This window comes from Culex quinquefasciatus, chromosome 2 (assembly GCF_015732765.1).
Source record: "Culex quinquefasciatus strain JHB chromosome 2, VPISU_Cqui_1.0_pri_paternal, whole genome shotgun sequence".
In the NCBI taxonomy this organism is placed as follows: Eukaryota; Metazoa; Arthropoda; class Insecta; order Diptera; family Culicidae; genus Culex; species Culex quinquefasciatus.
Genome location: NC_051862.1, coordinates 33831683 through 33852552, shown reverse-complemented (window position 1 = coordinate 33852552; position 20870 = coordinate 33831683). Strand labels below are relative to the sequence as shown.

The 20870-nt window shown below is 39.7% G+C and overlaps 1 protein-coding gene across 2 annotated transcripts; it reads left to right on the top strand.

Annotated features, from left to right (window-relative positions):
• Positions 1-9799: 9799 nt before the first annotated feature.
• LOC6045027 (solute carrier family 45 member 4) lies at positions 9800-20281 on the top strand. 2 transcript variants are annotated; one of them, XM_001862412.2, is made up of 5 exons: positions 9800-10238; positions 18026-19144; positions 19216-19390; positions 19458-19553; positions 19985-20281. In XM_001862412.2, the coding sequence occupies exons 1-5, from the start codon at positions 10093-10095 to the stop codon at positions 20114-20116; spliced, it is 1668 nt and encodes a 555-aa protein (XP_001862447.2). In that variant the 5' UTR covers positions 9800-10092; the 3' UTR covers positions 20117-20281. The 2 variants fall into 2 exon arrangements, with proteins under 2 accessions (XP_001862447.2, XP_038112020.1); XM_038256092.1 differs by lacking the exon at positions 9800-10238 and adding an exon at positions 16959-17664.
• Positions 20282-20870: the final 589 nt, after the last annotated feature.

Genomic DNA, 20870 nt, shown 5'->3' with positions numbered 1-20870 from the left:
TTATGTAAAATTACCTACACCCAGTAAAATGCAGCTCATCAGTAAGAAAATCCTACTTGTTCGAAATGTCAGGCTTATATAGTCGTTAATCCTTTATAGGCGTGAGTCCATCCTGTTCATTCAACTTTTTTTATGTGTAGAAAAACATTGCATGCAGTGGAAAATCTGAAAAGCACGTGTCATTGTTACTCGAGCATTCGTTGGTGAAGGTTGTCTGAATCAACATGACTCGTCGCGTCCCGGCGCAAAACGCCGGCAATATTGCCCTACCTGCGGCTCAAGCAGGCAAAAAAGTGGGAATTTCCAAAAGGAAGGTTGAGGCTACAACTGATGGCCAAAAACCGGGGATTTCCAAAAGGAAGGTGCTTTTGGAAGTGACATCGAACAGCAAAAAGACGAAAAAGAGCGACGGTACTGTACCGATGGATGAGGAGGAGGAGAACTCTTCGTCGCACGAGGAGCAGCTATTGAAGAACAACAAGTTTGCTGGACTGCCTGACGAGGACCAGGTAGCGGAAGCAAAGGAGAATGAAGTGAAACAGCGAAAGGAGAAACTGCCTCCTTTTTATGTGCGGCAATCAGCAGCAACGATCGACTTTCGAGCGGGGCTGGTTGAACTCATCAAGTCTGGGAAAGTCCAAGGCAACATTCGTCTGTGTCAGGACGGATTTAAGGTGCTGGTGCAATCCAGGCAGCACTATCAACTGGTCAAGGATTACTTGACCGAAAACGAGGCGGAGTACTTTACCCATGATGTCGTCATGGATAAGCCGTACAAAATCGTCGTCAGAGGTCTGTACGACATGCCAGTGGAGGAATTAGCTGCCGAGCTAAAAGTTTTGAAACTGGATGTGTTGGCCGTGCACAAAATGAGCCGACGCAACAAAGACATCAAGTACCGTGACCAGCTCTACCTGCTGCATTTGGCTAAGGGATCGACGACGCTTCCTGAGCTGAAGGCAATCCGAGCGGTTTTCAACATTATCGTGTCGTGGGAGCGATACCGACCAGTGCATCGTGACGTCACACAATGCTTCAACTGCCTGGGCTTCGGGCACGGAGGTAAGAACTGCCACCTGAAGCGTCGTTGCGCCAAATGTGGTACTGATGCGCACATCACGTCCCAGTGCATCCAAGATTCGCTGGTGAAGTGCCTCAACTGCAACGGTGAGCATTCGTCAACCGACCGAAAGTGCCCCAAGAGAGCTGAGTTCGTGAAAATTCGGCAGCAAGCATCGACGAAGAATCAGCCTCAGCGTCGTAGAACTCCTCCAGCCCTGGTGGAGCAAAACTTTCCACCTCTTCAACCGCGACGCCAGGTCCCGAACTTGGCACCGTTGCCGTTGGATCCCAGGAAGAGAGCTGAGATGAATCATCCACGGCCGGGTTCCAGCCAGGAGCCGAGACCGCCACCACCGGGCTTCAGCCAGGAGCCAAGACCAACCCAAGAACCAGCAGTTGAGGAAAATGGTAATGATCTTTACACCTCAACCGAACTCCTCAATATTTTCAAACAGATGTCCGCTGCACTGCGTGGATGCAAAACCAAGACCCAGCAGATTGAAGTGCTGACCTCGTTCGTCATCCAGTATGGATCGTAGGTCCCTCAAGCTGCTGAATTGGAACGCTTGCTCCATTAGGAGGAAGAACTTAGAGCTGGTGGATTTTCTTCGCGAGAAGGAGATCGACGTAGCTGCCATCACGGAAACTCATCTGAAGCCCGGTGAAAAAGTTTATCTGCAAAACTACAAGATCGCGACGCAGCTCGATAGGACCACCTCTGGAGGAGGAGGTGTGCTTGTCGCTGTTCATCGTGATCTCAAGCCACGCCGGCTGCCACACTTCAAGCTGGACATCATCGAGGCCGTTGGGGTGGAAATTTCCACTTCTGTTGGCCCAGTACTCTTCATTGCTGCATACTGCCCACGTCAGGTGAATGCCAGAGATGGTTCAGCAGCAAAACTGAAGGGCGATATCCAGAAGCTGACACGGCGGAGCGCAAAGTACATCATCGCTGGTGACCTCAACGCGAAGCATGAAGTTTGGGGCAACAGCAGGAGGAATCGGAACGGAGTGATTCTGCACAACGATCTGCAAAACGGATACTACAACGTTGTGAGTCCGGATCGTCCAACGAGGGTGGCTCGGTCTGGGAATCACTCAATCATCGACTTCTTCATTACCAATATGGCTGAGAACGTGGCTCATCCTGAGGTGTTTGAAGAGTTGAGTTCTGATCACTATCCGGTGGTTGTGGAGGTTGGAGCTTCCGTTACTCCGCAGCGGCAACCAACCCGGAAAGATTACCACAACGTTGACTGGCAGCAGTTTCAGCAAGTGGTAGACAGCAACATCGACTATGATCAACACCCGGAAACTTCTGCTGATATTGATCGTTCGCTGGAGGTGATCCAGCAGGCTATCAACCAAGCAGAGGCTGCCAACGTTCGGGAGGTTCCTGTTAATTTTAAGGTAACTGATATTGACGTAGATACTAAACACTTGATTAGACTTAGGAATGTTTATAGGAGACAATATCAACGGACTGGGGACTATGACAAAAGATTTCAGTTAACAATTTGAACAAAATCATACAAGACCGACTTGACAATATCAGAAATCAAGAATTTTCAAAACATGTAAGCCAGCTTGGGAATTATTCAAAACCATTTTGGAAACTTTCAAAAGTTCTTAAAAACAAACCAAAGCCTATTCCTCCTCTTATTGTTGAGGATTCTCCTTTGATTACATCCGAGGAAAAGGCAAATGCACTTGGGCTTCATTTTGTTAGTTCTCATAATCTTGGCGCTTCCATGACCAGCCGTAAAGAAACATCAGTTGCCAATAGTATTTCAACAATCAATGACTCTACCTTTGAATTTCCTGCAGATTCCCATGTTTCTGGTGAGGAAGTCAAAGTTGCAGTAAACAAATGAAAAATATGAAAGCTCCTGGCTTTGATAACATTTTAATCTGGTGTTGAAAAAACAGAGTGATCAGTTCTTTCAACATCTAGCCAATATTTTCAATAAATGTTTGCAACTTGGTTACTTCCCTACCAATTGGAAGCTGGGCAAAGTCATACCAATTTTGAAGCCTCAAAAGATCCAACATCGCCAACAAGTTATCGTCCCATTAGTCTTTTGAGTAGTCTGTCCAAACTCTTTGAGAAGGTCATCTATTCAAGGCTTTTGGATTTTACCAACGATAATAATATAATTTTGAACGAGCAGTTTGGCTTCCGAAAGGGACATAATACTGCTCATCAGCTTACGAGAGTAACTAAAATCATCAAGCAGAACAAGCTTGAGTCTAAATCAACTGCTATGGCTTTGTTGGATGTTGAGAAGGCTTTTGACAATGTTTGGCATGATGGTTTGATACATAAACTGTATTTATACGGTTTTCCAATGTATCTTATCAAAATTATCCAGCACTATCTTTCGGAGAGATCGTTCAGGGTTTTTCTGAATGGGATTGCTTCTGGATTATTCAACATTGATGCTGGGGTTCCCCAAGGAAGTATTCTTGGCCCACTTCTGTACAATATTTTTACATCTGATTTGCCTACTCTTCCTGGTAATGGTGTGTTGTCACTTTTGCTGATGACACTGCCGTTATTTATAAGGGTAAAATAACCAGATATTTAGTTGGCCGTCTTCAGAAGGGTCTTGACGTTCTTTCCGAATACTTTGGCGACTGGAAAATTCGCATAAATGCAGCCAAAACTCAAACCATCATTTTTCCACTTTCCAAATCGGCCCGATTTGCCCCAAAGGATGATGTTTTGATTAAAATGAATGATGTTTCAATACCCTGGTCAAAGGAAGTTGTCTATTTAGGTCTCATACTTGACTCGAAACTATTGTTTCGGCAGCATGTAGACAAAATATTGAACAAGTGCAGCATTCTCATCAGGTGTTTGTATCCTTTAATTAACAGAAAATCAAAGCTATCTTTGAAAAATAAGCTAGCAGTTTACAAACAAATAATTTATCCCGTTATTGAGTATGCAGTACCTGTTTGGGAGTGTTGCGCTAGAACTCATAAATTGAAGCTCCAGCGTGTCCAAAACAAGGTACTCAAAATGGTTTTGAATGTTCCTGGCTGGACAAGATCAAGTGAGGTTCATGAATTAGCAGAAGTAAAAATGTTGGATCAGAAGATTCAAGAAAAATGTTTGAAATTCAGGGAAAAATGTGCTATTTCTGAATACCCCTTGATTCAAGGATTGGTTTAGTTTATTGTAAGTTTAAGTTAGTTTTAGGTTAGGTTATGTTTCTTAACATTTTTTTCCTCATTGTACCTAGTGTTACAAAAATGGTAAATCATATACTTTCAAAGTTATGAAAATGAACAGTGTTTAAATCACGAAAAGCAAACTAAAGCTGAAGAGCCACAGCTGACCACTTATTATGTAAACCAAATGTAATTATTATAAGAAAGATTCAATAAAGTATATTTAATTCCAAAAATTGCATGCAGTGACTTTTAGCACACATCACATTTGCTTTTGCATGCTTTTGGTCGACCGAATGGAATAAGTCTGACCAAAATTCCTTCAAGCCGAGAAAATAAATTGCATATTTTTGAGCAACAACTTCACGCACTGCAAATTTGTGCAGAATTTGATTATGAGTTGGTGTGTAAATTGAAGACTAATCTTGGAAAACTTATTAAAAACTTCAGTTTCGAGTGGTTTAATACTCTGCATTTTCCGGTTTCAAGACTGTTTATTTATAGGTCATCTTCAAATATGACAAATCCATTTTCCAAAAACTCTGTCGTAAGTTTTTTTGTTGTTCCATCGTTTCTCCCTAACTTTACATTCAACATCTGTAACTGGTTTTCAAATAGTGGGCTTTTGTTGTGTTCTGGTTTACCGTGTAACTCGAATACACTGACAAGGGAAACTGAGCACACCTTGGGTGAGGAAAAATAAACTGTCATGGGAGAGGGAGGATAAGTAAACATACACGTGGTTTGGATTGGGGAATTAAATTCGAGTTTATTTAATCATTTTATCTCGGATTAAACTGTAACAGCTTGAACTACTAGCTAAAAACCTATTTTTTTCATTTTCACTTTTAAATGTTTTTCCTAACTTCTCCTCAGGGTCTGCAATATCTAATCCTGGTTTTCTAGATAAAAATGGTTATTACACTTTGTTCTGTGACGAACATGTCACTCATCTCGAGCATGATTATTACTCCTCAGTAGAATGTCATTTTTCCCTATTACCCGCAATAATTTATTTCTTAAAATAACTCTGACTCAAAATCAACACTTCTGGTAAGGTGTCAACAACAATCAATTACAACCATAAAAATCGCCAAACATCAAATGAATGTTCCTGATTGTACCATTTTTTTCCCACCAATTTTCTACTAAGATGTCCTTTCCAATCACGTTGCAAAGCGCGTGCAAGATTAGGTGACTGAAATTAGCTTTAATTGCAGGCCACATGTGCCAGTATAAATCGGTTCGTTTGGTGCAGTTTGTGAATGTATCAATGAAGGAGCAGCCAAACTTTACTGCCTTCCAATAAACGTGCTGACGTCGGTGGAAAGTACAATGATAAACATTGTTGTTTTTGTCAAAACAAGCGGAAATGCTTTTCGAATGAGAGGAAGAACTGTTAAATGTCATAATTGAAATTTGATTGGTTCGTAATAGCACTTTTTTTATTTTGCTCTTAAAATTAATATCGTTTTAGCATTAGAGCAATTCCGTGCCAAATAGGGGTTTTGCCCAAGTAACATTTTAAGCTTTATCAGAGCCTATAAAATCTATGAGTCAAAACCAACATCAAAACCACTAAGTTGTGACAGCCTCCCCAGAACCCCGATAAACCTCTGTTTAAACCCAAAAGGACCTCCGCAAAAGGTTGTCACGGCCTATTTATAAAACCTACATAGGAGTTCAAGGCTTTTCAACTGAATCCTAACAACGTCCTCCAAGCCTTGGTAAATTCTTTGTCATAAGTTATGACTCATAACCTAAGGAAAAATGACATTTCTTACGTTTTCAAATGTCTTATGTCAAATAGGTTTTATTTTGGCAAAAAAATAAGTCTTCGTCTTGCCGAATGATATAATGGTGATGGTTTGCAAAAATAACGATGATAAATATTAGCCGGGACCGTGGTGTAGGGATAAGCGTGGTTGCCTCTCACCCAGTTGGCCTGGGTTTGATCCCAGAAAGTCCCGGTGGCAAATTTTGAGACGAGATTTGTCTGATCACGCTTTCATTCGGATGGGGAAGTAAATGTTGGCCCCGGTCTAACCTAGAGGGTTAGGCCGTTAGCTCAGTCCAGATGTCGGAGTCGTCTCCCTGGGTCTTGTCTCGGTGGAGTCGCTGGTAGGCAGTTGGACTCACAATCCAAAGGTCGTCAGTTCGAATCCCGCGGTGGATGGAAGCTCCGGTGTAAAAGGAGGCTTGCAATTGCCTCAACAATCAAGCCTAAGGACACCTAGTTTCGAGTAGGAATCTCGTAACCGAGAACAATTCTTTTGAAAAAATGTTCAAATAATTTGAATTTTCTATCGCTATGCTAATTATATCCGAAATTCAGCATAAATGTGTGTTTTCTTCAAAATTTATTAAAATTTATGCTTTTTATACATTTTCTGCTGATGATGGCGGTCATTAATATTCAATCAGAACACGCTTTTAGCGTCAAATTTATGCATTGCTATTTGGCTGCGTAAAATGCTCTTTTAGTACAGTCATCCCTCATATTCGGAACAGTTTACAGATCTGCCAATGTTCAAAAAATCAATGCAAATCGATAATTGAACTTAATGATTCGCTGTTACCTTCATTTGAAAGCTTTTCTTGCGATCTTTCGAATGCTGTATCGAACAACTGCAAATTTTATCTTTTATATCAAGTTTTTGAAGAAAAACTTTGACCCTTGAAATCCACAAATTCGGAACAGTTTTTTCTTACGGATGTAAACAAACTTTGGTTCTCTCCATGAGTGCATTTTTTTTACAAAATAATGACTTCACGCACTGAAACCAACGAAATTCAAGCTTAGTTATGTTTGTTATGTTTTATGAATGGTCTGACAAGTGGTCTGATAACTTTTTTGTGAAAATATCAGTTAAATTCAGGTGTTCCACAATTGTGGGAGGCACAATAACATCCCACAATTATGGAACAGGCAATTTAGAGGCAGTATTTTGCTGCTCTGCATAAAATAGTCTTGGAATGAAGTTTTTTGTTCAAAAAGTACTACTTTTACTAGTGAAATAGCAAGATAGTGTCCAAACGAAGGTCCTAAAAATAGTAGGGTCGACAGAAAAGCTGCATTTGGCATGTTATTGACAAATTACTATTAGGTTGTTTTTCGGCTCAGCAGTTAGAGACAAATTCAAAAACTTGTACAAGTTTTTGAATTTGTCTCTGACTGCTGAGCCGAAAAACAACCTAATTGTGTAATACAGTCGAGAACAACGCTTCATTGACAAATTACCACAAAAGTGTTCCGAATATGTGGGATGACTGTAGCTTATGTTTTTAAGTGAGCTTTTTGCATGCCTAATGGCACTTGACAGCTACAACACCCTTGGTTTTAAATAAGCATGCGATAAAACCGTTAGGCATGGCATTGCCACCTGGTTTTCAAGCCTCTATTAAAACTTTCATGATCGAGGTATAAAACCTTGTTAGAATTTTATAATTAGCTTTTTTTGTTGGTTGCGGTGAATCTAGATGCTACCATAAAACATTAATAAAATTTGGTGGTGGCTAGTTGGTTTAAAATGTTACTTGGGCGTTGTACCAGACCCTCTCCGATTTTAATGAAACTTTGTAGAAATGTTATCCTTTTTTTGTATATGAAACCAGTCAGATCAGACCAATCTGCGTGATCAGACAAATCTCGTCTCGAAAAATACCACCGGGACTGCCCGGAATCAAACCCAGGCCGACTGGGTGAGAGGCAACTACGCTTACCCCTACACCACGGGTCCCAGCAATGAAGATGTCATACTCCGGTCAAATTAAGATGTCTTGCTCCTGTTAAAATATTACAAAATACAGTCCAGACTCGATTATCTGAAGCCTCGATTATCCGAAGTTTGAGTATCCGAAGGTTTGTATGGAATACCTAATTGAATCATAAACAAAAACAATTCTGCCACTCAATTATAGTCAAATTTGAATAGTTGATAGTCGAATGCATTTTTCATTTTGGCTGCCATCTTGGATTTAAAAATTATTTATCACTTTAGAGTAGTTTGGGATCATACTTAAGCTCAACAATAAAAAAAAGACAGCAAAAAGAAATATTTTTTGTCATTTGATTGTTCGATGGTTATATAATCCGAAGGGAAATTTTCCGAGGCCTTCGGATTGTTAAGTAAGGACTGTATTAAGAAATTTTGTTTAAAGTTCTGATGTGTCTATAACTTTTCAATGCATTCTATTTTTATTAAAATTTTTAAACAGGACGCTTAAGATTTTAATAATACTCTATTTGAGTGTTTTCAATTTTAAAATTGAAAAGCAATTCTTAATAAAACTCTCAGGTTAGTTTGCAATACTTTGTAACAACCATCACAACTTTCTACACTTATTTGATTTTTTCTCTGAAACAAATCAAATTTTCATTGTTTATTTTATTTATTTAAAAAGCATTCAGAAGACGTGAACAAAATAATTGAAAAAAATGTACTTGGGACCTTTTGAAAACTAACCCGATAACTCACGATATCTTGCTTGAATCGAGAAAACGTCTCTTTCTTGGATATGGAAATAAATGAAGTCTTTATACAAAAGTTAAGCTAGTAAAAGTTATTTTTTCTTAAAAATTTAGCTTTTTGTGCAACAACTTGCACCCCCTACCACATGCGTCAATCAGTCAAATGTGCTACGCTGGGGTCTCCCACATTTATTAGCTCTTATCTGGTAGAATAGTATAACTGTCACTTTTAATGTAAGGTCGTGTTTATCACCGCAAAGAGTGCAATATCAGATCAGAGAGAAAGATTTACCCGTAGTAAAGATAACAATGTTTTTATTTTTCGTTTTGGTTTTTTAGGGGAACACTGCGTTTTCTTCATTTTCTGATGATTTTTTATAACTAATCAAGTGGAATGTTCCAACATAATTGGTGATCACTTAAATTAACGACCCAGGCAACGTTGATTCGGACATGGTGACAACAGTAAAAATCAAGGATGTAGAAGAAGTGAACACGAAAAAATTCTTATGAACATTCTAGAAATTTGATAAAGACGTTTGCTGATAATTGTTAGGTTGAGTTAAATCTAAAAAAAATGCATCGATGCTTATTATTGAGGCTGCCCCCCTACTTGATATCTTGTACTAAGAAGCAATCAAAAAATTTTGCACGCAATCTCCCCACGCAAGTCAATGGTGTCAATCGCGGCTAGGCTAGGCTTATTTCAAATTCCAAAGCACATTTGGGATTAACGCTTTTGCCACAGACAACTGGACCATCAAATTTTTAATAAATGAATGAGTTGGTCAAAAAAGAAGACAATGTATAATTGGGGTTCTTCAAAAAAATTTGCTTTCTTTATTCCAGATATCTCTGAAAATCTCAAGTTGACGCATTTTCTAAATCCTTTTGTAAATTCCAAGGGGGTTTATTAATATCACATGATGATTATCATATTTTTTGTTCAGATTATCTCCTCCTTCTCTCCCTCTGTGCTGTACCAAATGACTCTATAATAAGTCAAATTGCTGCGTTATCTGATGTTTTGGGGGACTGGCCGGCTGTGTGGAGTTGAGAGCAGCCGCTTGTTGACGATTAAAAGCAGTCGACTGCTCGGGAGGTTTTAGTTCGTTGAAGTCGCTTGACTGAGCCGGTTGTACAGAACTCGTGAAGTGAACGCGTGCGCGCGCCACTCTGAACAGTGAGGTTGTTGATACGTGGACAGAGGTGGTGGGAGACTGTTTTGTGTTTGTTTGGATTCGAGACAAAAAAAAATGAGCAGGACTCTTCGCCGAACAAAGGTTGAGCTCTTTTTGATTTTGTGACCGATGCTGGGGTGTGCATAGTGAGGGGGACTTAACTTGAAATTTAGGAAGAAACAGAAAATAACGAGCGCCATCATGAATCACGTGGCAGACCGGGTGGCCTCCGAGGGGTTGCCAAATTTTCAACAGACCCCCAGTGATGAGGCCATCATGGAAGGGATGCTGCGGGTTCGGTTCGATTACGCCCAGCGGCAGACCAAGGATTATTCGCACTTGTTCAGGTATGACAAAGGAGCAGCGAGAATGTTACTGAGATTCAAGAGCTGCAATCTCGGGGATACTGGGACAACAAAGCATGACCCGCCGGTTAAATTCAGAAACGATGTGCACAGTAAAACACTTATTTTCGACCATATCAAATACACTCAAACCCCGATGGTTTGACACCAACTGTTGTCAAACGAACGGGGTCACTTTTTAGTTTGACACCCTTTTTACACGACACCCTTTTGTTTTGATAGTGTGCGTGAGCGCCGTGTAAAAAGTGACAGTTTGTCACTTTTTAGTTTGACTTTGACCAACCAACGGGGTACAAACTAAAAAAGTGTCAAACGAAAAAGTGACCAACCACCGGGGGCTGAGTGTATAAGGCTTGATAGAAACATTTTGATAATATTATTATTCAAAAGATCGAAAGTCTTCGTTTCTTTAAAAAATCTATCCCTATCCAAGCAACCATTGGTCTAACTTTTCAATGTATTTGAAATTGTATTGAAGATTAATAGAAATTTTCTTACCAAACTTGATATCATAATAGTAGTTTATGCAACAAGTTGCAAAAAGAGGATTTTTTCAGCACGAGTCGTACATTTATCCAACGAGGTTCACCGAGTTGGATAAATACGAAGAGTGCTGAAAAAATCAAGTTTTGCAACGAGTTCCATACAACATTTTTTGCAATTCCAAAAAACACACACTGAGTAAAATTTTATGTCAAATTTTCATGTATTTTGTCAATAAATCGTTTAAATCAAAAAAATGTTGAAAAGTGTTACTTTTCGAAACAAGTGCTGAAAAGTTCAACTTTTCAGCACCCATTTGAGTGCTGAGAAGTAGAACTTTTCAGCATTTATTTTGAAAAGTGTTGCTATTCGATTCTGTTATTTTTGGTACAGAAAAGTAGGCCATTTCGTCGTTCAAGAATGACAGGAAAAGTAAGTAGTTTTATGACGGAATTGCAAAAACTCAGTTTTATCAACTACTTTGAACGTTTTTCAAAATCACGACTTTTCGAAAAATTGGCAGAACTGCCAAATGTGTTTTGATAACCTATTCTTATGTTATTGAAAATGTACACACTTCATTCAAATAAAAAAAAACTCCAAAAAATAAATAATCTTAAAAAAACCCGATTTAATACCACCAGAGGTGAAATAGAGCCTTTCTTACAAAATGATGAAACTCCGAGAAAAATATTGGTGCAATTATTTTTTCAGAAACATAATGATACCACCCAGTAAGAATTTTACCTAAAGCTTCGAATCTTTTTAGGCTAAACCTCGAATGCCATTTTTTTTATTTCAGAGGTACATTATTTGTCGCAAGATATTTAAATTTAATTAAGATCATATTGGATTGACATTATTGGAAAAAAATAAAGGGTACTCAGTCTTTAATGCTGGTCTATGCTTGACTTAAAAAATGTGTATCGCTATTGCACTTTGTCGATCTATTATGAGAAGCCAAAAAGAAAACTTTCACGCGCAGCGTAAAACACGCAAGCGTAAATGTGCTGGCGTTTATGCTTCGACTTGACGACGACTTGTCGATCTTTCGAGCGAGAACGTGCCGGGACTTTGAATTTGATGTTCAGTATATGATTCTGTATAAAACCAAAAATTTAAAAGGAAAAAAATGGGTAAAAATAAGACGAAAAACACTAGTATGGCTATATTTCTGGAAATACATTTTGGAAAAGCTTCAAATTTTGGACCCAAGCAGTTTATGGCATATGTTTTCGAATGGCCTTTTGTTTGAAAATGAATTCTTGTAATTTGATAGTGTTATCTGTAAAATAGTCCAAAAAATACCTCTAAAAATGGCTTCGACCACATTTATTGGTCGAAAATTGTGAATCGAAAAATAAAATGTTCGTCTCCGATCCCATGGCTGCATTTCTGAAATATAAAAATTGTGGGTTTTTGCGAGCGGTTTCCAATGAAGGAAGACAAAAATTTTTAAGAGCGGATACAGACATCGCTCAAGTATTTCAGAAAAAGAGCTCTCAAAAATCAGACTTTGAGTTCCGGGTTTCGGGCCAAAATTCAATCGAAAGTGCGCATTTAAACCTTCAATTTAGTAATAGGATTTTTTTCTGGGACGACTCCTCGCCGCACACGAATTTTTTAAGATTTCTGAGAAAGTGTTATCCAAAAGTAAACCTTAAACCTTTCTTTTGTAAGGAAGGCAAAAAAAACAAACCTGGGAGAATTGATCATGTAATGAGGTTTTATTGAAAAAAAAAAACTCAGTTTATAGATGCTCCCTGTACATAAGAATTCACCCTCTACAACCCAACCCCACCTTTAGACGGGCTTCGATTTAAAAATTGCCAAAAATCATTTTTTCAACCCGTTTTTGATCTTTTAAAAGCATTGAAACAAAGAACTCTTAAAGTTTTAGACAAATTTATGAGTATTTTTTCTAGTGTCCCAAACTATGCCTCTACGCATTTTTTTAAATTTAAATGATCTGATGATCTGATGATTTTATAGCAGAAAATATGAATAGCAAGCAAAAAATCGAAAAAGTGACTGTAAAAATATGGAAAAATTAGATAGTCAAAATGTAATGATAGGAGGTGGTAGAATAGGCCAAATACTACTAAAAACAAACATAAACTAAACAACATAAATGCAAATTAAAATACAAAAAATGAAACAAGAAAAACAAAAAAAAAACAAGAGGAGTTAAGTTTTTCGTAGAACAGAAGCTGCTCAAAATATCTTGATATTCTAGAATCTATACTTGAGAACGGAATTCAGTCTTTAGCCTTTTTCCAATTTAAAAAATCTATATTATTTTAATTCGATTTTAATTACCATTTTAGCAATATGAATCAGTTTCACTATTTTTACACAAATCAGCACTTTGCGTGCACATTTTTGTTTAACTTTGTTTAATAATTTTAAATGAAATGAAAATTGAGGAAAAGTTAAAAACAAGCTCCAGATTTCATGTGAAGTTGACTTTTTGTAATTTTGTTGAATCTAGAAACATTTTTGCAGCACGATACTAGAAAAAACTTGTTCTACTATTTTCAAGACAGTTTTGAATTCAAACTCAATAACACTTCAAATTTGTTACTTAAATATCAATTTCAACTGTTCTAAGTGTAAAATTGTCCAAATCCGATGATGTAGGTAGTCTGTTTGCCGATTCGCAATCATTTGCATTGAGATAGACACGATACTCTGGGAGCATTGAAAAAAGTCCTTACAATATTTTTTTAAAATTTTTTTTTTTGGGAAAATCTACAGAATCTAAAAATTATATAATATTTTTTTGATTATAAAAATTGACTTAAAATTTTGATTCAAACGTAGAGTATTTAGTATAGTATGCGGACGAGCTGCTCGCACAATTCTTGATTATATACCGCTTTAAAACACGTGTTCAGCCCTGTGGTTTGCAAAAGTTATCAACACGGCAAGTGATTCAATTATTGAAAATTCTGGTTATCAATTTCAAACAACCCGGAGAGCGTGATGGGGTTTGTTCGAATGTAGTTCATCACTTTTTTTTAATTCTGTGAACAGGAAATGAAAATTGACAAAATCCAGGAAAAACTGATCAAAACCAGGCAAAATTGTGAACGATGATCCTTTTGTGATTGAAAAGTTTTCTTCAAGTAAAACGAGAGGTGTTCATTTCTGAAATTTAAAAAAAAAACAAATGGAATATATTTAGACTATTTTACTGTTTCAAACAAATCTTCAAGGATGTATTTGCAATTCAAATCAAATTCAAAATAATGGCATTTTGATTTAATCTTTTCGAGTTTGGGTATCGCTATTGTTTGGATAGAAACCAGCCAGACAGTGTTTGCCGTCTATGCGCAACGTAGCGGATATTGGCAAATGCTTCGATAAGGTCATGGTCCATCGGACCACAAGAGACGGAAGGACTGGTGATAAGAGCAGGCTTTATCGACATCAATAATTGATGTCAGTCTGCCAAGGTGCCGTTTGTTGGTGGTCAATTGGAGGAACTGATTGATGTGTTGGAGTAATTTGGGAGGGTTTAAATGTTTTGTGGTTTAATAAAATAGTTGGGGTTTGATTTGAATACTGAAAATGATGCTCTTTTCCATTTTATACAAATTACATTGGAATTTCATTAATCGTAATTCAAAAATATACTGTACGAAAATGTTTGTAGGTTTTGCCTTTATACTTAATAAAAAATTTAATATAGGAATGCAAAGAACTTACAAAACTTCGAAACTCAACATCACAGTGTTATAAATACCCTTAAAAAACCGACAAATGTTTTTTTTTATTGAAACATGTTACAAGAATATCAATTGTTTTTATTTTTAGGTCTAAAATTTTGTGATGAATTTTAATTATATATTTGGAAAATAATATCGACGTCGTCGTGCTATCATGTCGCACCCGCCATTTCGACGTTCCGAGAAAAACGCGTTTTAATGTTTGACCTTGAATAAATAAAAACTAGAGCACGCAATGTAAACAATAACAAACACGTTTTGTTTGGTTGACCATTCTGAGCATTGTCCCGAAGTTTGGTTGTATTTGGTTGCTGGAGTCCCGAGTTATAATTACAAATGTTTACGGTAGTCTGACTTGTACGTGCGTCAAACGCATCCTGACCTGAAATCCCTTTGGCCAATTGTCACACTTACATCGATTTTCAGGGAGTGACAAGATAGCACGACAAGATTGAAACTACTTTCATATGTAAAGTGACAAAAACGCACGTAGTTTTTTATGTTTTTGGTGAATATCTCAGGATTGAAATCGAATTTTGGGGATCTGTGAAGGTCAAAAGGTGAGGCATTGTGAGCTGCACAAAATGGTGTTCTTAACTCAATTTGGCCCAAAATGCACGTACGACAAGTGAGCACGATGGCGACGATATGGAAACGGCCCGATAACAACTAATTTTAGGCCCTTTAAAATAGTTATCAGACACTCACAATGTGATCTCGTGAGCTGCGTAAGCAAATCGATGATATTGCCTGTAGCAAAAATCCCCTTATTGTTTTGATAGACCAAAGCAAAGCCATTGAACTCGGCCCATTTGAGCATAATTTAATGAATCAATCTATCAATGTCCCGATAAATTACGCAGCAGTGCGTAAACAAATAAAAAAATGGCCACGCGCTATGTGCCCGTTTATCTGGAAGATTGGCCATATGAGACGGAGGAGCGTGCGTATGATGGCTTCAAGACCCTTATTTGAAACATGTTTTGATGTTTGAATTTGGTCCGGATATTATTGACTTCATCAGTTCTTATGGGGACTTGCTAAATATTTGCCTGAATAATGTCTAAATTATCCTTCGCCGTGTTATATTTATCAAAACATATTCAGTTTCCATTTTCAACTTCTCATTAAGGATTTTCCAATTCTCATTGCTCATTTTTCATTCCCACTTCTCTTTGCTCATTTTTCATTAAGGCATTTCTTTTTGTTCATATCTCAGTTCTCATTTCTCTGTCTCATTTCTCTGTCTCATCTCTCATCTCTCATCTCTCATCTCTCATCTCTCATCTCTCATCTCTCATCTCTCATCTCTCATCTCTCATCTCTCATCTCTCATCTCTCATCTTTCATCTCTCATCTCTCATCTCTCATCTTTCATCTTTCATCTCTCATCTCTCATCTCTCATCTCTCATCTCTCATCTCTCATCTCTCATCTCTCATCTCTCATCTCTCATCTCTCATCTCTCATCTCTCATCTCTCATCTCTCATCTCTCATCTCTCTCATCTCTCATCTCTCATCTCTCATCTCTCATCTCTCATCTCTCATCTCTCATCTCTCATCTCTCATCTCTCATCTCTCATCTCTCATCTCTCATCTCTCATCTCTCATCTCTCATCTCTCATCTCTCATCTCTCCTCTCTCATCTCTCATCTCTCATCTCTCATCTCTCATCTCTCATCTCTCATCTCTCATCTCTCATCTCTCATCTCTCATCTCTCATCTCTCATCTCTCATCTCTCATCTCTCATCTCTCATCAGTTCTTATGGGGACTTGCTAAATATTTGCCTGAATAATGTCTAAATTATCGTTCGCCGTGTTATATTTATCAAAACATATTCAGTTTCCATTTTCAACTTCTCATTAAGCATTTTCCAATTCTCATTGCTCATTTTTCATTCCCACTTCTCTTTGCTCATTTTTCATTAAGGCATTTCTTTTTGTTCATATCTCAGTTCTCATTTCTCTGTCTCATCTCTCATCTCTCATCTCTCATCTCTCATCTTTCATCTCTCATCTCTCATCTCTCATCTCTCATCTCTCATCTCTCATCTTTCATCTTTCATCTCTCATCTCTCATCTCTCATCTCTCATCTCTCATCTCTCATCTCTCATCTCTCATCTCTCATCTCTCATCTCTCATCTCTCATCTCTCATCTCTCATCTCTCATCTCTCATCTCTCATCTCTCATCTCTCATCTCTCATCTCTCATCTCTCATCTCTCATCTCTCATCTCTCATCTCTCATCTGTGACCAAACGGTTTGTTTCGTCCACGCTTTCACCAGGTTCAACCAGTATGTCCCGGGGTTTTCTCATTAAAAACGGGAAGGTAGACCACAATGCTAATAAGCTAGATAGGGAAACTAAGGTAGATCAACCCGAAAACGTCCAAATAAAGCCCAAAAATCAACCAATAACCCAAAACAATTAAATATCTGAGCTAAATCTTGCAGAAAGTCGGCACAACGGTCATATCAAACACACAACACACAATTTAGGTATTGTACGCAGCCAAAACAACATTACACGCCTCACTATGCCCACCCTGCCACTGAACTGCAAATTGTGCGTTCTTTGCGAAGAACGCAAGGCACGGCTAAGTGCTGAGAGGAGGTCGAGGCTTCCTGGAGGACCTTCTCAGCTAGACTCGTCCACTTGTACGAGAGCCACAAACCGAACAACACCTGGAAGTTCGATCAGCGAAAAGTTTACTTATAACCCGCGACCGCGTGGCCGATTAAGCCAAGTCTTGCCTAGTTGGCAATCGATTCGCCGTACGAGTTTTGTAAGTGATCTACCGTCACCTGATCACCGAGGCTGGGCAGCCTGTGCAGCCGTCACCATCTGCACGAACCGGACCGAAGGTGTCTACCGGTGTTGCGCTACGCGTGCGGTCCGTCAACACACCGCCCCATTGTGCCCGGTACACCCGGTCGAAGCGAAGCAGGTCCACGAGCGACCCAGGCCAGATTCCGGACGGGAACTGTGCGCAGACGAGCGAGTTGGAGCAGAGCGGTTGAGAAGACCGCGAGGAGATTCGGAGAACTATACTCCGGCGCGAGAAACCACGTGTCCCCGAGGGACACGGACACTGCGCCGGATCGAGGAAGCAGCGCCGGCGATCGAGACCGCTGCCAGCAAGCAGGGTGCAGCAGTTCAACCACCGGGCCCGTACACACCACACACACAAGGTTAGTTGGTTAGGTTGTTAGGAGTAGGGAATTAGGGTCTTGAGGGCTGAATAAACGTGCCGCATTAAGGAGAGCAAACATGGTCTTTTCCTTCCCCTATTGAGCCGATCTTGGGATATTTCTGGGAGTCCTTGCGACTGAGCGGGCGTAACTGACCGAAAGTTACACATCTCTCATCTCTCATCTCTCATCTCTCATCTCTCATCTCTCATCTCTCATCTCTCATCTCTCATCTCTCATCGCTAATAAATGTATATTTAGCTTTTCTCTCATTCATCATTCCTTGTTTTTCAATTCTCTATTCATCTGAACTAAAGCCAACATTAATGATCTTGTTTTGATTTCTCATTTCTCATTCCAGACAGAAAAGCCGCCTCGAGCTCATCCGGCTCGCCTTCTACCAAATCTGCGTGGAGTTCACGTACGCCGCCGAAACGGCCCTCGCCTCGCCGATCATCCTGAGCAACGGGCTCAGCCACACCTTCATGACCATGATCTGGGCCTTTTCGCCCACGTTGGGGTTCGTGTTTGCGCCGATGATCGCGACGCTGAGTGACCAAACCCGCAGCCGGTGGGGCCGGAGGAGACCGGTGCTGTTGGCGCTGGGGACGGCCGTAGTTTGCGGACTGATGATCATGCCGCACGGAAAGACGCTCGGGTTGTGGCTGGGCGATGAGGACGTGCCGGTGGAGCAGATGAGCGGCTTCCGGTGGGGCATTCTGCTGACGACGGTCGGGTTGATGCTGACCGATTTTGACATTGAGACCAGCAGTGGCGTGGCGAGGACGTACTTTATGGACATGTGCATCTTGTCGGATCATGCCAAGGTGCTGTCGACGGCGATGATCATTGGCGGGATTGGTGGAAGTGGGGGATACCTGCTGGGGGCGATCGACTGGCAGCAAACGGACTTAGGGTCGTTGATGGGAAGTAACGAAGCGACGGTATTTGCCGTGGTGGTGTTGGTCATGATCATTGGATTGAGCTTAACGCTGACTAGCTTTAGGGAAGTCCCCCTGCCAGTTTTGGAAAAGGACCCCCTTCTACGACCAATCACCCAGGGCATGTTCGAAGCGGAAAAGGCTCGTCAGCTGGCGATCTACAGCGTCTCTCCAAAAGTCCCAGTGGATGTTGTGAAGAAACCTGACGGATCAGTTCCAGTTGAAATGGACGACAACGTTCAAGAGGGGGAGATGACGTTTGCGAACTTCTTCCGGAATCTACGCCACATGCCGCGGTCGTTGATGATCTTGTACCTGACGCAGTTCCTGGCCCAGTTTGGTTACCTCAGCTACTGCATGTACTTTACGGACTTTGTCGGAAGTGCCGTGTTTGGAGGGGATGTTGCCGCCCCGGTGGGATCGCCAGAGCTGGCGCTGTACGAGGAAGGGGTCCGCTTCGGTTGCTGGGGGATGGCCCTGTTCACAATCTCCGCTGCTCTCTACTCTACCATTATAGGAAAGCTAATTAAATATTTCGGGTAAAGTCCATACCGCATGAACAAATAACGTTCAAAACTTTCAACAACGTTTCGATAACTTTTTTTTCCAGTGGCCGAACAATTTTCATCGGTGGGCTGCTGGTCAACAGCGTTGGGATGCTGGCGATGGCCCTGTTCACCGAGCGCTGGATGGTGTTTGTGTGCTGTCCGGGGGTTGGCATCGCGTACGCCACCATGTACGCCGTGCCATTTCTGGCCATTTCGCAGTACCACGCCAAAAACTCGGTAAAAATTAACTTTCTCTTAATACTGTGAATTTATTATTTTATTAATTGCACTTGGGTGTTTTCAGTTCGCCATGAAGGATGGCCAGTACGTCGAGTCTAGTCAACGGCGTGGGTTCGGAGCGGATGTGTCCATGCTGAGCAGTATGCTGTTTCTGTCACAGGTAACAAAGCCTTGGAGAATCCTTTGAATTGTATAATAAGCTGAAGTAGATAAAACCCACTATAAACGCAACTGCATGCATTGTAAATCAAGCACGATTGCGAGTGCGAGTTACGGGGAACCGTTATTATAACAAAAAAAAATCGTCATCGTGTTTTATTGGGTTTCAATTAGCTCTTTGTGAATAATGAGCTTATAGATGGCTTTTAAAAGGCAATTGAATTTGATTTTCGATTTACTCTGTTGATTTTTTTTTTTTAACTTATCCAGTTTTTGCAAACTCAACTAAATTCAACCGAACTATTGATTGTTGAATTTGTTCTGATCCATAACTCCACTCAAATGTTTTTGCTTGACTGATTCTCGACTAATTTCATTTCGTTCTAAGTACACAAAATCATTGTAACATTCATTTATTTTCTCATATTTCAGCTCATCATCGCCCTCTCCATCGGCAGCGTCATCGACGCGTTCGAGTCCACCACGGTAGTAATATTCACGGCGAGCTTGTTTTCCTTCCTCGCCGCGATTTCTGCAAGCCAGGTGCTGTACATGGAGCTTTAGTGTTTGGTGTACACCCGGCTGAACATCAATGGGGCAGAGAGATTTCAGTTTGAAATCAAGCTTCATTTAAAACTGATGACTCTATTGTAAGGTTTAACTTATTCAAAATAATGTGAAGTAATCATGTAATTTAACACTATTGTAAATACATTTTTTTTTATTTAATAATTGCCTCTTTTAATGTCGAAAATCTCCATGCTATCTAGAAAATTCAACCTTAGTCGAGCTTCATGTACCAGCTTGCTAGTACGTTACGGTTTGTACTTACAACTCATCAAAAACGTTTTTTTTTTTCAACTCATAAGACCTTGAGAATGCAATCAAAAAGTATCATGAAGTAGACTGCACAAAAAACATCTCCTTCTTTCGCAAAACATTGCTTTTACATTATAACAATAAACTCGAGCTGAGGTAAGTTTCCACGGGCGAGCAAAAGACTTTCGAGTTTCCCTTGGGAGATTCTGAAGCAACAATGAACAACGTTCTACAATGATGAATGAAATAATAAATACACTTGCTTTACACTGTTGGTACTGGTTTGAGTTTTCTACCTTTGAAAAATTTAGAATTTTTTTTTAAATAATTTTAATTTTAGTTGGCTTTGAAATTTTCGGTGATGACATGCCTGAAGCTACGAAATAATTATTCAAATCTTATTTCTATTATTTCAAAAAAAAAAGTTAATATAAAATATGAAGCAGCGCGTTCACCAGCAAAAAAAAACTTGAGGAAAATGTGGTAGGTATGAGGTGGT

Bases quoted from the DNA above. Each gene is read 5' to 3' on its own strand.
- LOC6045027 (XM_001862412.2), top strand. From the start codon at position 10,093: ATGAATCACGTGGCAGACCGGGTGGCCTCCGAGGGGTTGCCAAATTTT. The intron at 19,145-19,215 runs GTAAAGTCCATA...TTTTTTTTCCAG, and splicing joins AAGCTAATTAAATATTTCGG to TGGCCGAACAATTTTCATCG. The intron at 19,391-19,457 runs GTAAAAATTAAC...GGGTGTTTTCAG, and splicing joins AGTACCACGCCAAAAACTCG to TTCGCCATGAAGGATGGCCA.